At 37.8% G+C, this 23,094-nt stretch overlaps 1 protein-coding gene across 3 annotated transcripts in view; it reads right to left on the reverse strand.

Moving 5' to 3' along the window:
- The window catches only part of GPR155 (G protein-coupled receptor 155), a 41,204-nt gene that overhangs the window by 11,044 nt on the left and 7,066 nt on the right, over positions 1-23,094 (reverse strand). For all 3 annotated transcript variants that reach the window (XM_046659470.1, XM_046659469.1, XM_046659471.1), the window contains exons 4-12: positions 18,388-18,787; positions 16,063-16,228; positions 15,002-15,157; positions 13,369-13,452; positions 12,656-12,773; positions 8,615-8,699; positions 8,430-8,520; positions 7,187-7,397; positions 2,679-2,783 (exon numbers count right to left, since the gene is read on the reverse strand). In XM_046659470.1, the coding sequence (XP_046515426.1) occupies positions 2,679-2,783; positions 7,187-7,397; positions 8,430-8,520; positions 8,615-8,699; positions 12,656-12,773; positions 13,369-13,452; positions 15,002-15,157; positions 16,063-16,228; positions 18,388-18,787 (1,416 nt within the window). The remainder of the gene's footprint in view (positions 1-2,678; positions 2,784-7,186; positions 7,398-8,429; positions 8,521-8,614; positions 8,700-12,655; positions 12,774-13,368; positions 13,453-15,001; positions 15,158-16,062; positions 16,229-18,387; positions 18,788-23,094) is intronic.

Consider the following 23,094-nt stretch of genomic DNA (forward strand, 5'->3'; position numbering starts at 1 on the left):
TTCCTCTAGTTGTGGCATGTGGGACGCTGCCCCAGCGTGGTCCGATGAGCAGTGCCATGTCCGCGCCCAGGATTCGAACCAACGAAACACTGGGCCGCCTGCAGGGGAGCGCGCGAACTTAACCACTCGGCCACGGGGCCAGCCCCGTATATGTATATTTTTAAGGCTAAATTAAAAACTCAAGTTTTACCTGTGATAAATCTACATACTGCTCATGAATACGCTACTTTGGCTAACTGTAAAACAAATTTACTACTACCCCTTGCCTTTCATTTCTTGTCAGTGTCCTTGAGTTGATTCCAACTCCTAGCGCCCCTGTGGACAGCAGAGCGGAACCCTGCTGGGTCTTTTTGTGTCCTCCTCTCACCTTCTGGTGCTCTATCAGACAATGCCCCATTGCTATTCACAGGGTTTTCATGGCCAGTTTTTTCCAAAGTGGGTGGCCAGTTCCTTCTTCCTAGTCTATCTTAGTCTGGAAGCTCTGCTGAAACCTGTCCCCCATGGGTGACTCTGCTGATATTTGAAACCCTGGTGGCATAGCTTTCAGCATCACAGCAACATGCAGCTGCCACAGCATGACAACCGACAGACGGGTGGTGCATTTCCCTGACCAGGAAACAAACCTGGGCTGCGGTGGTGAGAGCACTAAATCTTAACCACTAGACCACCAGGGCTGGCTTGCCTGTTATGAAAGAATTTAAAATTTACCTTAGAAGAGACCTTTAAGGAACCAAATAAAAAATATTATATACTTTGTTCTGTTCACACATGGAACCAAGTCCAAATCACAGGTATGATTTCCCTGGCCTAAAATAGAGGTGAGGGGCCTTTCACAAGAGACCTTTGTTTCCTACCTCAGCTCCACCATATATATGGCTTCAAAAGCAGGGGAAAACACTGTTACCAAACAGATGTCTAGACTAATACACAGTCTGATTTTAAAAAGTCAGTGATAAAAAAAATGTATAGCTCTGACCCTCAAGCTAACAATAACAATTTGTATTTCCTAAGCCCTCATCTTAGGAAAGGACATATATAACCATTAAACATGGTCTAGCACAACAGCCAACGGCATGGGGGAAGGCTCACAATGTTGCTCAATAGTAAGAAAGTAGGCGGCCCAACTGTCTCTGTAGGGATTCTATTTTAATAAGAATTATTTGTGTATATCTTGGTGTAGAAAAATTCTAGCAGTATATATAGTAAACCTGGTCTTAAAATGTTATGTATAGATACTACAAAAATGGATAAAGATAAATTTTACTGTCTTTCATTTGCCTTTCTTACACATGGCAATATTTATTTTACCTTTGTGATGTGTCAGTGTTTTGGGCATGAGGAATTAATTATATCGTTAAACTCTAAAATTCTCATTTATCCATAGTTTGATTTTCTTTAGACTTTATTTCAGGCTTAGGAAATAAGAGGAAATTATACGAGCAGATAAGTCCATATATGATGGCTCTCATTCTATTTAATTTTTATGAAATATGATCAGAAACTCTAAGAAGGCCCTACAATTTAAAAGAGTTTTCAGGAATCAGGATTATTAATGAAGAAAATGACAGATAAGCAGAGCATAAAGAGATTTGGGGAGGCAAAAAAAAAGCTGTTAAATCAAATTACACGTTGAATTTGTCAATGGACTTTACTATTAGGTATATTGTGTAGGGAAAAGAAAATAAGGAGGTAGGCCTTGGGAATTCTGACGTAAAGAAACATTAGTTTATAAAAGTGGTGCACAAATTAAAACTGACTGTTCAACTAAATGCCAAAAGGGGTTTCCTATCAGAAAGTCAGTGAAGGCCCAACATCTGATATATTTATATTCCTTCTGTGGAAAAGTGAGTTCTATTTACCATTCATTCCTAGCCAGCAGAGAGCAGCCAAATACAAACCCCACCTGAATAATGACAACTACCGCTGCTACGACTGTTTAATGGGCATTTACTATGTACACCACACTCTGTGCTAAGTGACTTACATATATCATTTCTTATCATCCTCACATTTCTTATATAAAAACATAATGCCTTTAGCAACAATACAGGTGACATATGCTTCATCACAAAGAGGGTTTTTTGGGATTTCCTTTTCTAGCGTGATTATAAATAAGCAGAATTAACTGAAAGTGCATTGCAATTTCACGTAAGTGTATTTGTTTTCAATGTGAAATTCAGAACACAAATGGAATTCAGTCTCTTAGTCTATAGGCCAAAGGGTTATTACTTTTAAGGATTCTTCTTATTTTATAAGAGAGGGTATATTTGAAGGATATGGATTCAAATATAATTAAGCACTAATTAATTGATGCTGGCCCTGGAGGAAGGGAGTGGTGGAAAAGTCTCAGCTTCTAAAACAAGAAAAAAGGCCAAAAACATAATGGTGCTTAGGGCAAACTTCTTGGAATTATCACTTGGGTTAAATTTAGTGGGAAATTTATGTGTGTGTGTGTGTATAATACTATTATACCTATTACATTATGAGAATTTTATCTGTTTTTCAATGAGTATTCTATCTATGCATAATTATTATCCTATTAGCACTTTCCCCCATCTTATTTGAGAATACATAAACAGTGTAGCTTCTATAGAAATTCTATGGAGAGTTCTCTTAAGGCATAAGGATAAGGAATCTTCTGTTCCTTAGGCCCATCCCCATGGCCCAGAAGCACTTACTTTTCTCAAATGAAGGAGTCACAGGCCCACTGGTGCTTGTGTTTGCTACTGGTTCTGTGGATGGGCAGTGTAATTCACCATTTCCCATGGAGCAGGAGCAGCAACCTATATATATAACATAACATGTGAGGGTAGAGCCCAGCCACCACAGAAATGGACAACTTCAAGAGATGCCAAACAAAACAAAACAAAACCCAAACCAAACCAAACAAACAAAAAAAAACCCATTCATACACACACACACTTCCCATGCAGCCTCAGTGGAAATGTTTTCATATGTTATCTATCAAAAAGTATTCAAATGTGCTTATAGAAGTTAACATTTAAAGAGTGGCAGACAAAGGACTAGCTCCTTTTCATATTGTCTCCTCATTGTATGAGACAAGGAAAAAAGTTTTTATCCATGCTGGTTTGTTAGTTTCCTCTGTGCTTTGGGAACTAAGAATTTGAACACTTTTCTAAAATACAGCTTTTATTTCATCACGCCCCAAAAACAGGCACTAATGCTCTATGGCTTACTGCAGTTAATTCAAACTCCCTGGCCTGAATTTGAAAGCTCTCTAGGCCTTGGCCCCTCTCTCCCTATCCAACCATCCCCACTACTCAGCAAAGGCCCTTCCCTTCTTTCACGACAATTCTTCAGTGTTCTCCTCAAACACCACGCTTATTTGGGTCACCAGGCCTAGTGTGACATGCATGGAATTCCCACTTGTTAATTCATCCAAATCCTCTCCTCCTTTAAAGTTCAGCTCAAGAGTCACTTTTTTCAAGAACGTATCTCGGGGCTGGCCTGGTGGCGCAGCGGTTAAGTGCGCACGTTCCGCTTCGGCATCCCGGGGTTCGCCGGTTTGGATCCCTGGTGTGGACATGGCACTGATTGGCAAGCCATGCTGTGGTAGGCGTCCCACATATAAAGTGGAGAAAGATGGGCACAGATGTTAGCTCAGGGCCAGTCTTCCTCAGCAAAAAGAAGAGGATTGGCAGCAGATGTTAGCTCAGGGCTAATCTTCCTCAAAAAAACAAAAACAAAAAACGAACGTATCTCATACTAGTCTAGAAGATGCAGTAAAAACAACTATATTCTTTTTTCTTTTCAAATATGTATTGCTGCAAATCTCTTGCTGGTTTACAGAAGTCACACTGAGGCATCTGCTACAGAGCTGTCATTTTTCCTCTATACAGTCAGAGAACTGCGCACAGTATCCTTTAGAACATTTCACACATATACAGACATGACACTTCTTGACATGGATTATAGTAGAATAATAACTTTAGTGATAAAGTGTATTAAAATTTAACATGCTAGAAAAAGGAATAATGCCTAGGCTGAAGCTTTCATTGATAATGTGCTTTAATTCTTCTGTGGTGTTCTTAAAAACAAAAAAAGATTTCAAAGTATAAAAACTACAATCTATAATAACCTATTATGAATGTCTTTCTAATTTAAGATAATGATGCCATCTCAAGGTTAAAATAGAACCACAGAATCATAGAAAAGAAAATACAGAGATCACCTGGCCCAGCCCTCTCATCTTTAGAAAGCTGAAGGCTAAAATCAACTAAGGTAAAACTGTTAAGAAAGCAGACATAAAGCCAGCCAATTCCAATGACATACATATAGGGAACAAACATGAACACAGACACACACACATGCATGCATATGCTCACATGCTTATGGCCACCATGAAAAGTGTATGGCATTTTTTTCCTTCAAACATAAGGACATAGAAGTAGCCCATTAGCCTTTTCTTTTATAATTGAACATTTGCTCTCATATTAAAATAATTTTCCTTTCAATCACAATTCCACACTTGCAACATGTGCAGATCATAGGTCTCTGACAAATGTGTAGCAAGGGGCAGAGGTGAGGGTACTATTTTGGATTATTGAAATTTAGGGGGCCAGGCTGCACATCTAATGTGTTGTGTGTTAATAACACTAGCAAAGCAAAAGAGAACAGGATTTAGGGAAGGAAAATAACCAGACAGGTTTAAAAACCTTTACCTAGGAACATGGGTGAATAGGCAAATAGTACTTTGCATGGCAGTTTTCAGGGTAGCATCAGAAAATCATGGTGTATCTTATCTACCCATCCATCTATCTGTCATTTAACGAATGTTACTAAACACTCACAGTCAGCCTGATACCATGCTAGGTGCTGAGGCTATAACGATGGGCAAGTCAGTCACAGCACTTACAGTCTAGTGGGTTTATTCATGAACCTCCGTTTATTTATACTAACGGGGCAAGCTAGCTTTCCTGCTGGAGATGATGGCGACAGGATTTAAGGAACATCTATGGTACAGTTTATTTGCTGTTTTTAAAAACAGGTAAAGATGTAGCAGCAAAAGTCTCTGAACTTAAGACACTTAGTTTAGGGCTCCCCACACATGCTGTCAGGCCTTCTGTAGCCAGTTCTGAAACATTCGTGGGAGAAGAAGACACAGAGGGCCAGCCAGAGTGGTGGTCTTCAAGGCCTGCCTGAAAACAGTAGACGGGTTTAGGGGATAAATGTAAGAGTCCACAAAGGATTCGGCATGATCAGAAAAGTACTCTAGACTTAGGGAAAACAGCTTTTAAAATTTTAGTGAAAATGTAAATATAATACTTGAACTTCCATTTTAAAAGGGAAAATGGTCAAGAGGGCTCCAAAGAATGAAATTTTGATGATATACCCACAAAGGATCTAACAAAGAAATTAGCGAGTGCCGTCAATCAAATGAACTACAGGAGGCCTGCCTGAAGCAGGGATGATGGTGTTCGTAGGGAGCTGGCAAACTACAGTCCTATGTGGTTAGGACCCCGCAGGCCTATGAAGTAGGTACTATCAGCAGATATGGAAATAGAGGCACAGGGAACTTGCCCAAGATCAGAAAGCAGCCCGTTGTGGAGTCAGGATTTGAACCCAGGCAGTCTGGCTCCAGACCCCCGCTTTTAACCGCTGAGTTATATACTTCTGGTTTGGGATGGAGGAAGGGAAAGAGGGAGAAGGGAGGCAGTGTAAGAGGGCAAGACTTGTGGGATTTTCTTCCTTTTCAGATAAAGATAGTTAAAATGTTTTTTTATCTTTTTGCTCTCTCTTTGTATCCTTTACTTACTGACATTTAAACTAGTAGTTGTGAGATTAGTCTTCTCTCTACTCCATAAACTCTCTAAACAAAATAGGTACTGTCATTTACACTTCCTAGCACAATGTTTTTTGGGTTTTTTTTTTTCCCTTTTTCTCCCCAAGGCCCCCAGTACATAGTTGTATATTCTTCGTTGTGGGTCCTTCTAGTTGCGGCATGTGGGACACCGCCTCAGCATCGTTTGATGAGCAGTGCCATGTCCGCGCCCAGGATTCGAACCAACGAAACCCTGGGCTACCTGCAGCGGAGCACGCGAACCTAACCACTCGGCCACGGGGCCAGCCTCCTAGACAATGTTTTATGTCTATGAAATGTCCACATGCACCAGTGAATCCGAAATGCATACCCTATTGCTGAGTTCCCTTCATGAATTGAAGCAAACCTCATAACTACTGTTAACACTTATTAACAAAGTTACTAGTTAGGATTTTTTCACTTACACCGTGGGCTGGCAAACATTTTCTGTAACGGGCCAGATGATAAATACTTTAGGCTTTGCAGGCCACTGGATCTCTGCTGAACGACTCACTCTACAACGTAGCGTGAAAGCAGCCATAGACAACACACGAATGAATGAGCGTGGCTGTGTTCCAATAAAACATTCTGGACACTGAAAGTTAAAGATCATATAACTGTCAAGTGTCACAAAATGTCTGTCTTCTAAAATTTTTCATCTACCTTTTAAAAATGTAAAAACTAGGGGCTGGCCCCATGGCCAAGTGGTTAAGTTCGCGTGCTCCGCTGCAGGCAGCCCAGTGTTTCGTTGGTTTGAATCCTGGGCGCGGACATGGCACTGCTCATCAAACCATGCTGAGGCAGTGTCCCACATGCCACAACTAGAAGGACCCACAACAAAGAACATACAACTATGTACTGGGGGGCTTTGGGGAGAAAAAAAGGAAAAAAACAAAATCTTAAAAAAAAAAAAAATGTAAAAACTATCCTTAACCCTTTGGCCATACAAAAACAGATGGTGGACCAGATTTGCCCTGCAGACTGTAGTTTGCCAATTCCTGACTTTTACCATTAACCCTGCTTTTCCTTCATTTTATTGATGGTGCTTGCCTGATACAATGTTGTTAAATTAACAAATGGAGGTGCTTAGTTCCTAGAAAGGGCCTTCCTTCAGTTGTTGCTTTTTTCTAAAATCTCAGGTCCCAGGAAGTCTTAGGATTTAACAAAAGATTATCCTCACAAAAGATTTATAAACAAGAATCTAATGAACTTTCAAGCTCTTTCTATTATTGACTATGATTCAAGTTCCTCATCTGACAAATACTGGTGATAATTCAAGATGGTTAAGAAAGTTCCCTTAAACAAAACATTTAGAATGCATGCCATACAGTCATGTAAGAGCTCCCTTATATTTAAGGATCATACTTGTTTCTGGGATAGAACTTGTAAAAAGTTCGGGTTCAGTTATTGGCACTGGACTCTCCTCAAAAGCAGTGTTTCCAGGCTCTGCTGCTTTGTGGTCCTGAGACTGGTCGAAACCCTCATAGCGTCCCGCTTGGGTGGTGCGGTTCATACACATGAGCGCTATGCCGGCTATGGCAATGCTGCAGAACAGGGTGACTGCCGTGATGATCATCTGCCAACAGTGCAAAAAGACGTTAGGACACTTTTCACAATCCCATCTTGATAATCTTAGTGGAGTAGGTTCAGTGTGCTTTTTTGGTGGAAAATGCAATATCTCCACAGCTATAAATGCTCTAGAACAGTGGTTCTTAAAAAAAGAGTAAGAGTATGGAAGGGATGTAAGTTACTTGTAGAGAAATTAGGGTTTGCTTGTAATCATGTAAGATTTCTAGATGCTTCTTTTGCTATACATCAATGACATTGGTTTCCTCTACAAGTAACCTAAATGATTGCTTACAGACTTTTTCTTTACTTCAAAGTTTTTGCTTGCTTTAATACACAGTTCAAGCATACTTCAACTGGAGACTTTGTTATGGTAATAATACTAAAAATCAATAACTATAGCTAAGACTTCCTGAGTACTAACCATATGCCAGCACTAGTCTAAGTCCTTTATATGTATGATTTTATTTATTCTCACAAGAACTCCAAAAATTCAAAATTAGAAAACAGAAAAAAAGGATAAGAAATCAAAATTATTCGAGGAGATTTTTTAAAAACTCACATCCTTGGGCCCTACACCTGGAGAATTCTGATTTAGCAGGTCTCACAAACCTTCTACTCCATAGCTTTTCAAGCACACTTTTTCCCAGATACTTTTTGTTTTGAAATTTATATTTACGATAGGATGGAAAGTCAAGAAGTTGGCTTATACTATTACTGCTACTAGTGTAAGTATACTGCTTATACTTTACTAAATTAATCACTCTTTCCTCCGGTAGAGGAAACATAATTCCTAAGTGTGTTTAAGAAGACCCAATTAAGTTTCAAACATTTGGAAATCCTCAGCTAAAAACGGACTTAGACATGTAAAATCTTTACCACATTTAAGGTATGACTTAACAAAGTGACACAGGATCACTAGTGATATGCAGTAAGTTGGAATAGATTTCCAAAATTAATTTTACTATAACTATAGCAAAATACATTAACAAGCTGAAAAGAGACATTCTCAAGAAGCGAGCTAACAATAAACTCTTCTCACCTGCTCTTTTCCATAAAAGAAGGCAGAGTCAATGCTATCTCCATTATGCTTTCCAGTTATCAAAAGAACACCAACAAGGAGAGCAGGAATTCTGTAATAACAAGGGTTCAGAGAGAGAGAAGGAGAGGATGCATAGTGACTGCATATATGGAAATAGGTAAGCAAACAGAAAACTACTGACTTACCCCCAGCCAGATATTATGATGATTCCAACAGGAACTTGTACATTCTCTCTCTTTTTCAAAAGAAACAAAGAAATTGCTAGAAGGCCTAAGAACAAGAAATAGGGATTGAAAAGTAGATTACTCTTGATGTCGATCAGACTTCATAGAATCTTAACCAAGCTTCTTTCAACAGTAGTCTATAGTTTTTGCCCTAGAATTTACTCTGTCTAAATAAACGCTATTCCCAATATTTTGAAGTTTTCTTAATTCAAAATTATTCATGTTTTCCCTACTATATTGTTTCTTTACTCAAGTTTTTTGTTTTATACATGAGGATTTTTTCAAAAGCCCAACTCACTTTATTCTTTTGACTGATGTGTTTGGAATGTAAGTATATTTGGGAAAAAATTTTTACCTGGATACAGAACAATTCTAAAAATAAAAACACCCCCACTCTCCTGGTGCTAAGAAAGTACAGGTAATTCTTACACAGGTGTTGTTTTTGGAAAATGCCCCAAGTCTAAATGATGGACCTTAATAAAATACAATATGAACTTAATACAAAAACAAATGTTTTAAAGTTCTTGAGCTTTCCTTATATCTTATACTCAATTATTTATACAAGTAATATCTCATTTAATAAATTCTACATAGCTGTAGAATCTTAGAACTTTAGGGTAGGAAAAGACTGTTTTAAATTAACACCCCCATTTGATAGAGACAGAAACAACGGTTTGTCCAAGCCACACAGCCAGCAGAGGGCAGAGCAGGACTAGAAACCCAGGCTTCTGATCCACGGGTAAATCCAACTCCATCAGTGTTTCTAAAACTCAGATCCGTGGACCCCTAGGGTTCCTAAGACATATTCTTCAGGATCTGGAAATTTCTACGAGAAATTTTTAAGTCTTTTTGTCATATTTTCAATGATGATCCTCTAGATGCCCATCTTATAACCAAAGTATAGTCTCCTGATTTCAGGGCTTATATTTGGCGGGTTTTTTTCCTCCCCAAAGCTCTAGTGCATGGTTGTATATCCTAGTTGTAAGTTCTTCTAGTTCTTCCATGTGAGCTGCAGCCACAGCATGGCTACTGACAGATGGGTGGTGTGGTTCCGTGACTGGGAAATGAACCCAGGCCGCCGAAGTGGTGAGGGCGCCGAACTTTAACCACTTGGCCAACAGGGCTGGCTCTTACATTTGGTTTTATACTAAGTTTGAGCCAAGTGAAGGCCAAAGGACATCACCACATGTGCTCCACACGAAGGTTCTCTACTAGTTTGAAGAGAGAAAAGCCGTGAGATAACCAGGTCATAAGCCCACCCAGGAAGTAAAGGCAGGCCAAACTAAAAAAAACCCTAACCGGAGAAGTGAGTTCATTTTACATTTCAAATGGTGATTCAGATTAGCAAAACAAAACCCTTTGTCATGTCAATTAATGTTAATAATTAGAATTACTGAGTTTGTAGTTTTGTTTAAATCTTATCTGTGAATTTGCTTTGGTTTTAAAATTGTATATTAGCTGTATAGAAGGAATTCATACCTAGACTTAAATTCCACTGTGCTGGAAACAATATAAATCAACACCGAGGTCCTTGAGAATTGTTTTTCTTTACAGAGGACCCACACAAACTCAAGTTCAAGAGACACTCTAATACCACCACTCCTCCCTAAAGGTGTTTGTACACTCTATATTCCAGGTTTTCAAAGTGCCAGGGAAACAAGTAACTAGCGACAAAAGCGTGCCAACCGTTTCACATAGCAAGCGCACGCTTTAAAGTTCTGAGGCTCATCATCCCTGCCTTGTGGAAAGACTGATGTGTGAACAGGCCCCATCCAGCCCTGGATCTCTCACTGACAAGCCGTGAGAGCTCCTGCCTGAATCAGTTAAACTCTTTGGGCTTTATTTTCCTCATCTGCAAAATGAAGGCTTTAAACTAGACCAGTGTTTCCAAAAACATGGAGACCATAAGTGGCACAAGGGTGAAAATTTTTGACTTGTTATGTGTTTAACATGTGCTTGAAAAAACTTTAACTAGCATATGAAACCTGGCATTTTACTGATCTAAAGCTCAATTTATTAAAGTAAAAAAAGTGAGTCAATTTTAAGGAAAAAAAGAAAGGGCAGGTGGTATGCAGATGTGGCAAAAATGGTGAGGATGGTGAAACTAGCTCAATAGAAGGTTGACATAAGGGAAGCTATATTGTAGAAAAGAGACCATGATGTAACTTTGAATGACCTCTGACTGACTCAGCTGGATTTGCACCCTCCAGGAGATCCATCTGTTCGTAGACTTTATGATCCCTGCTTCTGCATATACCTCCCATCTGTGATAAGACGATAAGATGATAACTTTGTCCTTTGAGTTCCTTAGGAATGTGATGACCTCCAAACAGAGAGTCTGTGTTGATAGCCATCATCAATGAAAACTGAAAGGTCTGGTGTGGCAACCCCAAGTCTGTAACACCAGGAGGTTCAACATTCCTAACCCCTCCCTTGTAACCCACTGGCCTATAAAACTGCTTCAAGATTCTGTGCCCCCTTAAGATGGTTCTTTTGGACATTCATCGGCCATCTTCCCTCTTGCTAGCAAGCTGTAATAAAATGCCCTTTCTCTGCCACCATCTTGCCTCTTGACGACTGGCTTTTGTCTCATGGACATTATTACCGCCCTTTGTGTGGTAATAATGGTATGCAAACGAGTGAAATTGAACATGGCTGAACAGGACAATTTAAAATGACATTTTGGGTCTAAAATTCTGTTATATTATAATAATCTGAAGACTAAAGGACACCGTCATTGGGGTCAGGGAATTCAGAACAACGTCTTTGGATAGATTTTGGCATGCATGCTTGAAAAGGACTTCAGAGAGCCTTGGGGCTTTTTTATACATTGATCTATTTGCTGCTCTCTTGTTCTTATTATAAATTTAGTCTTAATAAACCTCAGTATTAGAGATCATCTTGGTTCATCTGTATTTGGAAATAAAGTCTTTAGGCTCTTTTAACTTGACATCTCATGAAAACTCTTATGCTATGCAAAGTTTGCTTGCTTTTAAAGGCACAAAGCTTCTCCTCTTTGCACTGAATTTTTCATTCTGTAATTCCTCACCACACTGTTGCTTCACTTCAAAAGGCTGTTGACTTAGATGGGCCCTGCTTTTGATCCTGAAGGCATGAAATCAAAGGCCTGTCCCTCACAGCAACTTCCTGACACCTGCCTCCTAACAGTGGCTGTGACCAGCCCTACATCCTCTAGTTTCCTTTCGTGTGCCATTTTACAGGTTCCCATTTGTGGTATGAATACAAAATAGCCATACAGAATGTTTCACAAACATGCCAGAATGTATGCATCCGAATAAATATTATACTTCAAAATAGCAACGTGCTAAAACATTCTGAATATCATTTTTGGAGCCTGTTGAAATGAGAAATAGTCTTTCTTAACTGGCTTCTCTTTTATTTCCATGTCCTTTTATTCCCTTAATTGTTCTCACATTACCGTTTTTTCCTCTATGTAACAATACAGTTCCACTTGTTGAGTACCTAATATGTACCAGGCATAAATACTTCTATTTCATTTAATTCTCAAAATAACCCTATAAGGTGCAATTACCCAGTCTCACAGATGAGGATATTGAGACTGCAAAACTCAAGTCTTTTGCTTAAGGCAGAGCCAGAATTTTTTGTTCAGTTCAGTGGGACTCTAATAGTGAGCTCTGTGACAAATCTCACACACCTCGCAGCTCTCTGCCCTTTCCCTGCTTTCTCCACCTGCCTCCAGGGTCTGCCCTCTTGGGGTCTCCAAAGCAGAGCTCTGCTGCCTGTGCCCTAGAGCCCAAGAACCTGAGGAAAAGGACCACGTGACTAGAAACCGCCCGAGCCCTGGCAGAAACAGAGTACATCAGGAAGCAACATAGCTTTGCAGACTGTTAGCGGGTATAACTGCCAAGTGAATGCCTTAGTCCTATCTTCTAGACTTCACTAGATCACCTAGAAGCTGAGGGTTTCCAGTGATAGAGGAGAGGGGGACAGATCTAAATTTCCATTCATGATCCAACTTACCTGTCCACAGGTAGGTGCTATAGAGGGAGCTGTACAATAGAACAAACACCAGAATTTGTCCAACAAAATTTTTTTCTTTAACGAAATTCCATATCATCATTCCAGCACAGACAATAGACTGAAGAAAAAATTATTAAAAAACCCAAAGTGAGTCATCCTCGTATGAGTCATCCTCATATGTTTTATTCACAGCAAATATATTACAATTATTCATTTTAAATTATTGCTGAGTAATTATCAACTATTCCATACTAGTTACACTAAAACTTCAAGTTTTATGATAAAAAAGCCTTTTTATACAGAGCCTTTAGCAATGTACATATTCAAATGAAAGAGATGACAATATTCTAAATGCTAACCTTATATTTAGTAATGGTTTACACAGAAAATAAACTTTTTTCTATTATAATTTGAGACATTACAAAAATTTAACTAGAAAAATAAGATAGAGTTCAATTTTTAATGATTCAATTATTTCTATTAAAAATGCAAAATTATCATCGAATGCCATTAGCTTCAACTCTATACAGTTCAAGACCTATTGCAATAATTAATAAATTAGGCATAAATTAATTGTAACCAAATGATAATTGATTGCATTTGGTAATACTTCTGACTTTATATGTGGAAAAACTCAGCAAAGTAACTTTCTCCTCTATAGTAGTGTAACTGATGAGGAAAGCACAGTTCTACACCTCTGTAGGTTTACTAACCTGCGCGATGAGTAAATTAGTTGTAAGCATATGAGGAAGCTGTTTATATTTCTTACTCAAAAGAAGAATAGCCAAAGACCAGATCTTAAAGACAAAAGGTTCAAAAGTTATTCAGGTTTCTTAATCTTTGTAATTACTTACTAAATAACTCATTGATTAGCCTCCTTAAAGAATCCTTTTTATCCTGGTTCAGGAAGAAATTCCAATATTTTATTTACTTTAACCTGTCTAGTTCCCAAAAGGGTATTAAGGCAAATTACTGTATCCAAAGTAAAATAAAAAGCACGGAGAGGGGCCAGCCCCAGGGCATAGTGGTTAAGTTCGGTGCACTCTCCTTTGGCAGCCGGGGTTCGCGGGTTCAGATCCCAGGTTCGGACCTACTCTATTCGTCAGCCACACTGAGGCGGGGACCCACATATTAAGTAGAGGAAGACTGACATAGATGTTAGTTCAGGGCTAATCTTCCTCAGCAAAAACAACAACAACAACAAAAAACCATGGAGAGAGCCTCTCATAAATTAACTAACTGTCCAATAATGACAGGGTCTTTAAGAACTAATGCCTTGACCAGGGCCATGTTCTAACTTTCCGTACCTTCAGTGCTGGAGTGGGACACAGGCTCACAGCCAACTATTCAGGAAAAGAGCTTCAGTGGGAGATGCAGTTACAACGCACTATTCTAAGTTTCCTTTTTTGATTCCAGGATATTGGCTCACAAGGTATCTAAATTCCAGGCTGTCTTACTTCAAACAATACACATTATCCACTTGAAGATTAATTGTCTTGCATTCCTTATATTTAAAAGGACTGAATTTCTATTCTACCTACACAGTGGCCAGCTAAGTATGCTGGTTGATTTCCTTCTTTCTTCTCCTCTCATTATCAATCAAAGTTGATATTGCCTCTCTCCCAAAACTTCCCTCTTATGAGTGGGCATAGATTTTAAGAATATATAACAGAAGTGAAATCTCCTAAACATTACATGAATCACACATTTATTCGTTGCCAATATACATATTCATCCCACCCCTTTTCCTTTAACAGTGAAAGTGAATCTTCCCCACCCCTGCCAGAATACTGCTTGAATTCAATAAGCAACTTGAGCTATAAGATAGTCTATTTGTCAAGTGTTTAAGTGTTTAATTTGAGCTAAATATATGCAAAAAGTTTCATTAACATTAAATGGGCAGTTGGAGGTGACCTCAAAGACCCCTTCCAGCCCCATGCTTCTACAACAGCTGGTATCTGTATAGTGATTCACCATTTCAGAATGCTTTTCACATATATTGTCTCATGTAATCCTTAAAACAACCCATGGAAATAGGTAAAATTATTCTATTTTATAGCTGAGAAAACTGAAACTTAGAGAGTTTAAGGTAACTCCACTGAGACACAGCTAGTCTGCGACAGGGCCACAAGTGAAATCCAGGTCTGACTAAATCCATGCCTGTCAGCTGTACAACTCTACCTCCCAACTGGAAAGATAGAAGATCTGTCTTCTATTTTATGGGCAGGCTTCAGCTTTCTCTATTGCATAAGAGATGAGATTTTTAAAGCCCTAACTTCCTATTACCAAGCTATTCTCAAACTCATTCTGTGGTTTTCATCCATTTTTACACTGAAACATACTTACCAAGGAGACCAGGCTGATAATACTTATATCAAAACTAACATTCTGGATGGCATATGCCAATGGCTTAGGGTCCATAGTGGGAAAGGTCAGTAACCAGGCAGAAACGTACATGATTGGCGCAGACACAAACGTGCTTATCACCATCCCTGAGGTTATCTGCAAAAATGAGATCAAATTGAGGAGAGTCACAGTCTCACTTAAATGATTGCCTTAAACTGTAAATAGCCACAGCACACTACAGCATTCTAAAATAAAAGCAAGAATCAGTAAAAAGACATTTCAGAATCTGGCATGTTATCTAATGCCATGCTCCCCCTTTCTGAGAGTCCTTAAAAGAAAACACGATTTCATTCCCTTGGCTCTTCTTCCAATCTATGCTCAATTTATATCTGCACAAAACAAATACTGGACAGCCCACTGCTGATGGTTACCTTTTAGGTTCTAGAAAGTAAACCATATTAATGATCTAATTAAACTGATGACCAGTTTCCTTCCATACCATTTCATAAAATATAGGGCAATAAAAGCAATTCAAAAGGAGAAAAATTACCATACAAACCTTTTACAGATTAAATAATGGAACTGACCTTCATTAAACAATTTAGTTCCTTCACGTTGTATTTCAAAAACATTTACTCTAATGCTGTAGATAACATGTACAATACGCTTAGACACTGTTAACAATTTTGTGTTAACTGATTTTAGCTGTTTATTGCAGTTGATTACATGGTGTTTTGCATCTGATGGTTGAATTATCAATGAATGAAACAGATTTTTTTCCCCTCAAAATTTCAAAAGTTACCTTTCTGTAATAACTTGTAGGTTTAAGTAAGAGTACAGCAATAAAATACTTGAAACTAAAAAAAACTAATGAAATAAGCCATGGCTGAATAAAGACCCCAGATTAAATAACTCTACTGTTACATGATGCCTCTTTATTTACAACGAGGTAGTTTATAGATATCAAATTCTCATAAGAGAATGCTGATTTCTATGTTTCAAAAATTCATTTTTCTATTAACCATACAAACAATCAAACTTAGAAAGTAGTATATACATACAATCTCTACTTCCATGTTGAACTGTGTTGCAAAGATAGCCACTCCTGGTGCTACGGGGAAGACACCATACAAAAATGCATAATTTGATAAACTTGTGTGGTTGACTACACTGTCGCCCTTGTCCAAGAGTTCCACCATTTCTCTGCCCAGAAGCGGTAGCACCAGGCTGAAGAAACAAGAAATGCATCGTTACTTAATATCAAAGCATGTTGGTTCTGAAGTGTTAGATTGCTCTAGTGAACTTGGCACTAGGTTCTTCTTCTCCTGCCCAGAGGGGGTATCTATTTGTATGTGCAATTCCCTATGTGCCTACTTGTGGACATTTTGTTAAAAGAACCGAGAATTCAACTTGGAGCCATTTAAAGTGTACGATATTCTAGAAATATTTCAAATATCAGGGATTAGAAAGAAAAAACTCGGATTTTTTTGTTCTACAAATAATTTTCTTGCAAGAAATGTGTAAAAGTTGCCATTATAGCTGCTGTTTCTTGCTTCCTCTATTAGTTCATTGAAATGTTAAAAGAAAAAAAAGATTGACAATCTGAGTGAAATTTTTTTTCATGAAAATTACTAAACTCTTTTTTGGAGAAAATGCTGATCTTTATTATGATTAGGGGTTTAAATGGTTTGGTAATAATGGTGCTCAATTAGATTCTAAAAACCAGCAGAAAAATAGGTATCTTACAATTAGCTCTTCATCTTTGTAAAGACAAAAAGGTTTAGCAAAGGGAACTGAAACAACTGAGATAGAGCAGAAAATTAGTGAAATCCAGACCTGGTGAAGGGTCGATTATTAAACAAATCTTATAGGATTACATAGAAAGAGCATATCAACAGTAATTGAGCTAATGGAGCTTTCCTTTAAAAAGACCCAGACTAAGGTTGATAACACTCACAGCAGCAACTAGAGAGACGCTCTAGGATGGACTAAGAACTGCTTTTATAGGTTGTTTGTTGTTGTTGTTGAGGAAGATTCGCCCTGAGCTAACATCTGTGCCACTCTTCCTCTATTTTACACGTGGATCACTGCCACAGCAGGGCTGACAAGTGGTATAGGTCTGCAGCCAGGATGCGAACCCGTGAACCTGGGCTGCCAAAGTGGAGAGTGCCAAACTCAATCACTATGCCATGGGGCCGGCCCCTATAGGTATTTTTTTAATTAAAAAAAAAGAGATGAAGAAAATATCTAATAGGGATCAAAGACCAGAAAAAAAGATTTTAAAAAATGAGAATATTTAAATGCTACTTGTAAGTTGAAGTTGATAATACTATTATTGTTAGAAGCGTATCTATTACTGTGGCAATACTAATTAGTACTTTATTTCCAAGGAGCATAACACCACCATAAGTAATTTTCAGAACTCATATTCATTTTTATTATTTTGAAAAATAATACTATTTCATCTTGCACCGGTCTCATGAATGTAATGATCTATACAAGAGTTGAATTCAATAGGTAAGCATGCCCCAAGTGCCTTGGGATAATCTTGCAGTAAAATTGTGTCACCTGCACCATGAATAACTCCATGGCTAATGAGCTAAGTAAGCCGAAGAACTATTAACTAAGGAGCTGATAAGAACTTTTTGTTTGACAGACTAGGAACAGACGGTTGATAATCATTCACGTTGACTTACTTATATTAAGAAATTTCAACCAGCATTAGAATTACAAAATATTTCCCCCCAAATTCATGATAAAAATAGTTTAGGGGCCGGCCCAGAGCCGACTGGTTAAGTTCGCACGCTCCGCTTTGGTGGCCCGGGGTTTCCCCAGTTCGAGTCCTGGGCACAGACTTGGCACCACTCATCAAGCCATGGTGAGGTGGCATCCCACATGCCACAACTAGAAAGACCCAAACTAAAAATACACAACTGTGTACTGGGGGGCTTTGGGCAGAGAAAGGAAAAATAAAATATTAAAAAAAAAAGTTTATATTCAAAATTATTTTCTCACCATGACTAAGATGCTTTTGAGTTCAGGATTCTAATAGATTTAGAAAACTCAGAAATCCTGCAAAATTCCTTAAAAAGTATGATCAAACTTGAACCATAGGAGATATTAAGTAAAATTATATAAAAGCTGAAGGGAAACCAATAGTCTTTATCCTCTGACAGTAAAAATGGAAATAATAACCTACACGGTCGAAGGAAATGATTTTCCACAATATACCAACATCACATTTTCCTTTAAATCACAACTATTCAATTGAGAGGAATTATTATCACATTACTTAAAGGAGAAAATAGTTGCAGATACATCCCAATGAATTGGCTAAATAAGGCTTTCACAAAGTCCAATCTCCAAGTTAAATAAGTGAAACTTACAGTTTAGCTGTGATGAGAAGAATTAGCACAACAAATGCTGACTTCTTCAGTTTCTTTATTTTTCCCACCATTGTAAGACCAAGATAAAATAGAGCTGATCCAGAGAAAGAATTTCCAAGTCCATCAAGAAAGTTTTCCATATATACGGGCACTTTCTGATCCAGAATAAAATTAAAGGCAATGCCAATGAAGACCATAAATACTATTGGGTTCTGTAATACCCGCAGAAATCCGAGTCCCACAATTTTTACTTTATTTTGAGAAGCATTTTGAGTATCTTTCCACTTCTGGATTTCACAAAAGATAAACCCTATAGGGTTTAACATCATAAGAGATATTGGCGCCACCAAATAAATGTACTGGAGATATTCTGGGTACGTAGTTTGATATAAAGCTTCAACTGAAAAACAAGAATTAAAATTGATTTTAAAATGATCACCACAGAAATATATTAATGTATTATGTATATTGTTTTCTGTGCTTAATTATAGGATATTATAAAGTAATCTAAATAGTGCAGAATGACCTCCTTACTCTAGTTTTGGAAAAGTACATTTCAGTAAGAAAGATGGAAAAAGAAGAAAAACACACTATATTAAATAACAATGAGCTTATAAAATGATAATCAACTTTCACAAATTATTTTTAGTAAAACCCACTAATTTTGACCAAGTAGAGGCTAAGACTAGTCTCAAAAAAAAGGGCAGAATTGTGGAATTCTTCAAAGAAATAATTCAAAATAAAAATATAATAAATGAAACGTTTAAGCAAGAAGGTGGTTGTTGGTTCCCTTGAGGGAGAAGTTTCACTGGAGTGATGAGGCAGGAGTCAGAGTACAGAGGATTGAAGAGAAAGTAGGAGACCACGAACTAAAAAATGAGCACTAAAGTGATGGAGTCCAAGCCGTACAGGAAAGGGAGTGAAGATGGGAGATGGCTGGCAGAAAATAGAGAGTGTCAGGGACTGGAGGCCCCTATCAAGTCCAAGAATTATGTGCAGCTGGAAGTTGAGGAGTTTGGAGTAAGTCAGATAGTGAGCTATTGAATTTAATATTTCCCACATGACTAGGTAGGATAAGGCCATGTTAGTTGGTGGCTGAAATGGAGTAAAGGAAGACATCATTGGAGATAAGGAGGCCAAGGAACTGAGAGGGCAGAGAATTTGATGCGTAGTTCACAAAGATGCTAAAGTCAAACAAGATAATGGCAAAACTTGGGAGTAGAGAAGATGACAATGAGACAGACAAAGTCTTCAATGAATGAGGAGGAATGATTAGAATGAGGTCAGCAGATGACAGCAATGAGGATGAGGGGTTTAGCCAGGCAGCATGAACCTCAAAGAAGCAGTTTTTACAAAACAGCAAAGAATAAAGGCCTAGCAGTAGTTCAAGGTGGCTATGAGGATGCCAGTCTACGATTGCTCGTGTGGTATGCAGGCAATGAGAAAATGAGCAGCCTCCATCAAGAATGAAAAGGAATGATGCCTTCAGGGAAGACCAGTGAAGATGCTGAAGAATTAGGGATGGAAAGATGGATCTAAGAAATGTTTGGGAGGGGAATACAGTAGAGTCATGTCAATGCACATTTAACTAACACAAACTCAACTACACTCTCTTAGGAAGACAAAAGCTTCATGTTTTGTTTTTTTTTTCATAAAGTATGTTCCCAAATGCAAACTAATTCCTTCATGGGTTGTTCATTGAAGAACAACAATGGTAGAGAAAAACTCTGGCTGTTAGACTTATAAGAAATGGTACAATGTTGTATTTTGTGGGTGACTTAAAGGATTTTTCACTGTACATGATGACTTTAGAACCTAACCTAACCACTGAGTAACAGGAGACCCCTTGGAAGAGGGTGGGTGGATCAGACTTCTGTAGTTTCTTGGTGGATGTGAGGGTTGCTGGCCTGGTCTTGGGTTGATCAGGGCAACTTAGAGCCTTAGAGTAAGCAACCTGATCTCTAGGTACATTCTTGGCAATGAGTTTTGAAATTATTCAACCTAATACATACAAAGGCTGATTCATAAGTGATTTCAAGTTGAGAACGAAAGATAAAAAAGAACAGCCACAATCACTCACAAGGAGAGAGGCAATCATGTGAAAAACTTGAAAGATTAGGTTTCTCAATTTACATTGAGATAAAGTGACAGAGGTAGGAAAATATATTTGTTTACTTACTTAGGATACATAAGTTTAGTTAATGTCAGGCACATGTCCCATTGAAGTTATGTAACTAGATTATATAACCTTTAAAGTTCACCTTGTTCTCATTAGCCAAAACCTACTTTTTATAAGATTCAATTCCCTTTTTTTCAGCTGAGCACATACAGGGGTTTATATCTCCAAAATGAAGCAGTGGTTAAACCAAACACATTTGATTACATAACACTGCACACATTCTTTCCACTGATTTCCAAATTAGATATACTAGCTCTATAACTCTTAGCGGTTTTCTTTCATATTTCACAAGGTTTCATCTTTTAAGTAAAAAAAGCCACACTTTTGATAACCATTTCTAGATAGCTACACTTTCTCTGATTACAGTCTATCTCTAAGAGAAAGGTGTCCACATCCGCCCACCACTCAATTTTTAAAAGACAGTATATTTTGGAAAACCCTTGTGTTTTCAATCTGAGCACAAGAATTTTCCCAAGTGGCCAAAATAAAATACATATGGTATTTCCTTTGACAAGTTACAGCACACAAAGTCCCTTAAGCTAATGCCTTTTTCCAGAAATTTACTTTCCTGGCACACTAGCACTTAATCACCATCACATAATGGGCTTTAGATTGTTTTAAAAGCTCACTGCAAATCTAAGCAACAGTCTTTATTGTCTATGACTAGGCAATTACTAAGTACTTTCTACTTTTGCAGGATCTTTTGTATTTTCTCTTCTTGATTCCTACTAATACGACTAGTCAAAAACCTCAAAATTGGGTTACTTAATGTGTTTACCAACTTACATTCTTTTGGTTTTTCTTGACCGCCTTCTTCATCCATTTTATTTACTGCTGAAAATATCACCTAAATCTTAACTTTCAAAAACTAAGATTTTCCCACAGCTCTCACCACCTACAAAAATAGCTATAAAACCTTTCTTTTGACATTCACAGTCCAGTCTCCACAACTGATCCCTTATTTATCCAGCTCATCTCTCACTATTCCTTAATGAAAAGGAATAGCCAATTTAACTATCAGCCAGTTTAATATCATAGTCATGCTGGACAAACACCAGGTTCATCATTACTAGTTCTGCGTGCTGATCATCATTCTCCAACTTCTTATAGTCTCTCCTCTCTTATCCAAATCTTGCCTACTGTTTAAGCCCAGCCTCATGTACCACTTCTTCCACCAAGTCTTCAATTTACATCATGGATCTCCCATTCTCTGGATGGCTCTGGTACCTTGTTTCATATTAGTGCCACTTTAACAAACTCTAAGTTCCTTGAAGGCATCATTTATACCCCTGAGACCCAGAACAGCACTGAGCAAATCTGAAAAATAACTTGCTGAATGGAATTAACATATCAATGAATGTCTAAGGTTTCAGACAGAATAAAAATGTATTAATACACAGCAATTTATATCTAACTGTTATCTGTTAACCTGTTTCTTTTTACATCCAATTTTTTTCACATTCTGAATATTTATAAAGCAGGTTACTATTGGAGTATTTTAACTCAGTTGAACACATATACGAAGGCAAAAGAAGTATAGTCTAATGGGATAGCAAAAAATTGGGAATAAATACTTGTTCAGTTACTAGAATAGGTTCAATATGGAAATTTCAGCCCATTTCTGCCATTCATTGTGTAATTATTTAACATCATGTATTTATTTATAAATTGGCAGTGCTTTTCTTTTGTTACCAACCTAAAGATGTTTTTTCAAATCTGAAAAACATATAAAAACATATATGAAAGCAGTGACCTATACTAACAAATTAGATGTATAGTCATTATATCAACTATTAAGTTCTAATTAATACTTATAAATAAGGCTCTTGGGAGGGGGAAATCCCACTATGAGGAATTATTATATAGCTTTGAAGAACTAAGACAAAATTAACCACCCACTGTGGCTCCTATTTTGATTCCTGCAGGGTTTCAATCCTAGCAAATAACACAAAGACCCAGACAGGATCCTTCTATTATTTAATGGCATATAGTTAAATGCTTCATTTCCTTTCTGTTTACAGCTCAAGCACTAGAGCATAATTATGATTAGTCAGGGCACTTATGTGATCAGCATTGTTTGAAGGATAAATTATAGGACTTAACTATGCCTTATTAGCATCTTCTAATGACAGAGGCAGGGAGCCATTCTGATTTGCTGGAATCAGCATTCACCTTGGTAGATTCTAGGTTTCTTCTCACACTCGGATTTCTTAAAGTATTTTGAAAAAAACTGTTCTAAAAAGACAGTGAGCTTCCCTTTTAGTCTGTAAAAATTCATTGTAGTATTCCATCACTTGAGTATAGATAAATATTTTAGCGTAATTTCATAGACTGTTACAATTGTCATAATACAGAGAAAAAGGAAATATGACTGTCCTTTTTCAATTCATTAATTGATCTGCCTTCTCCTGAGTCACCTGTGAACTGGATGATGTTGTGGAACAAATGCAGTCTTATAAAGGACCTTTCCTATCAGCTACGATGCTTATCTGCCAACAAGAGAGCAAGAATTCCTGGGAGAGGCCACA

The sequence above is a fragment of the Equus quagga genome, chromosome 4, assembly GCF_021613505.1.
Source record: "Equus quagga isolate Etosha38 chromosome 4, UCLA_HA_Equagga_1.0, whole genome shotgun sequence".
Classification (NCBI taxonomy): Eukaryota; Metazoa; Chordata; class Mammalia; order Perissodactyla; family Equidae; genus Equus; species Equus quagga.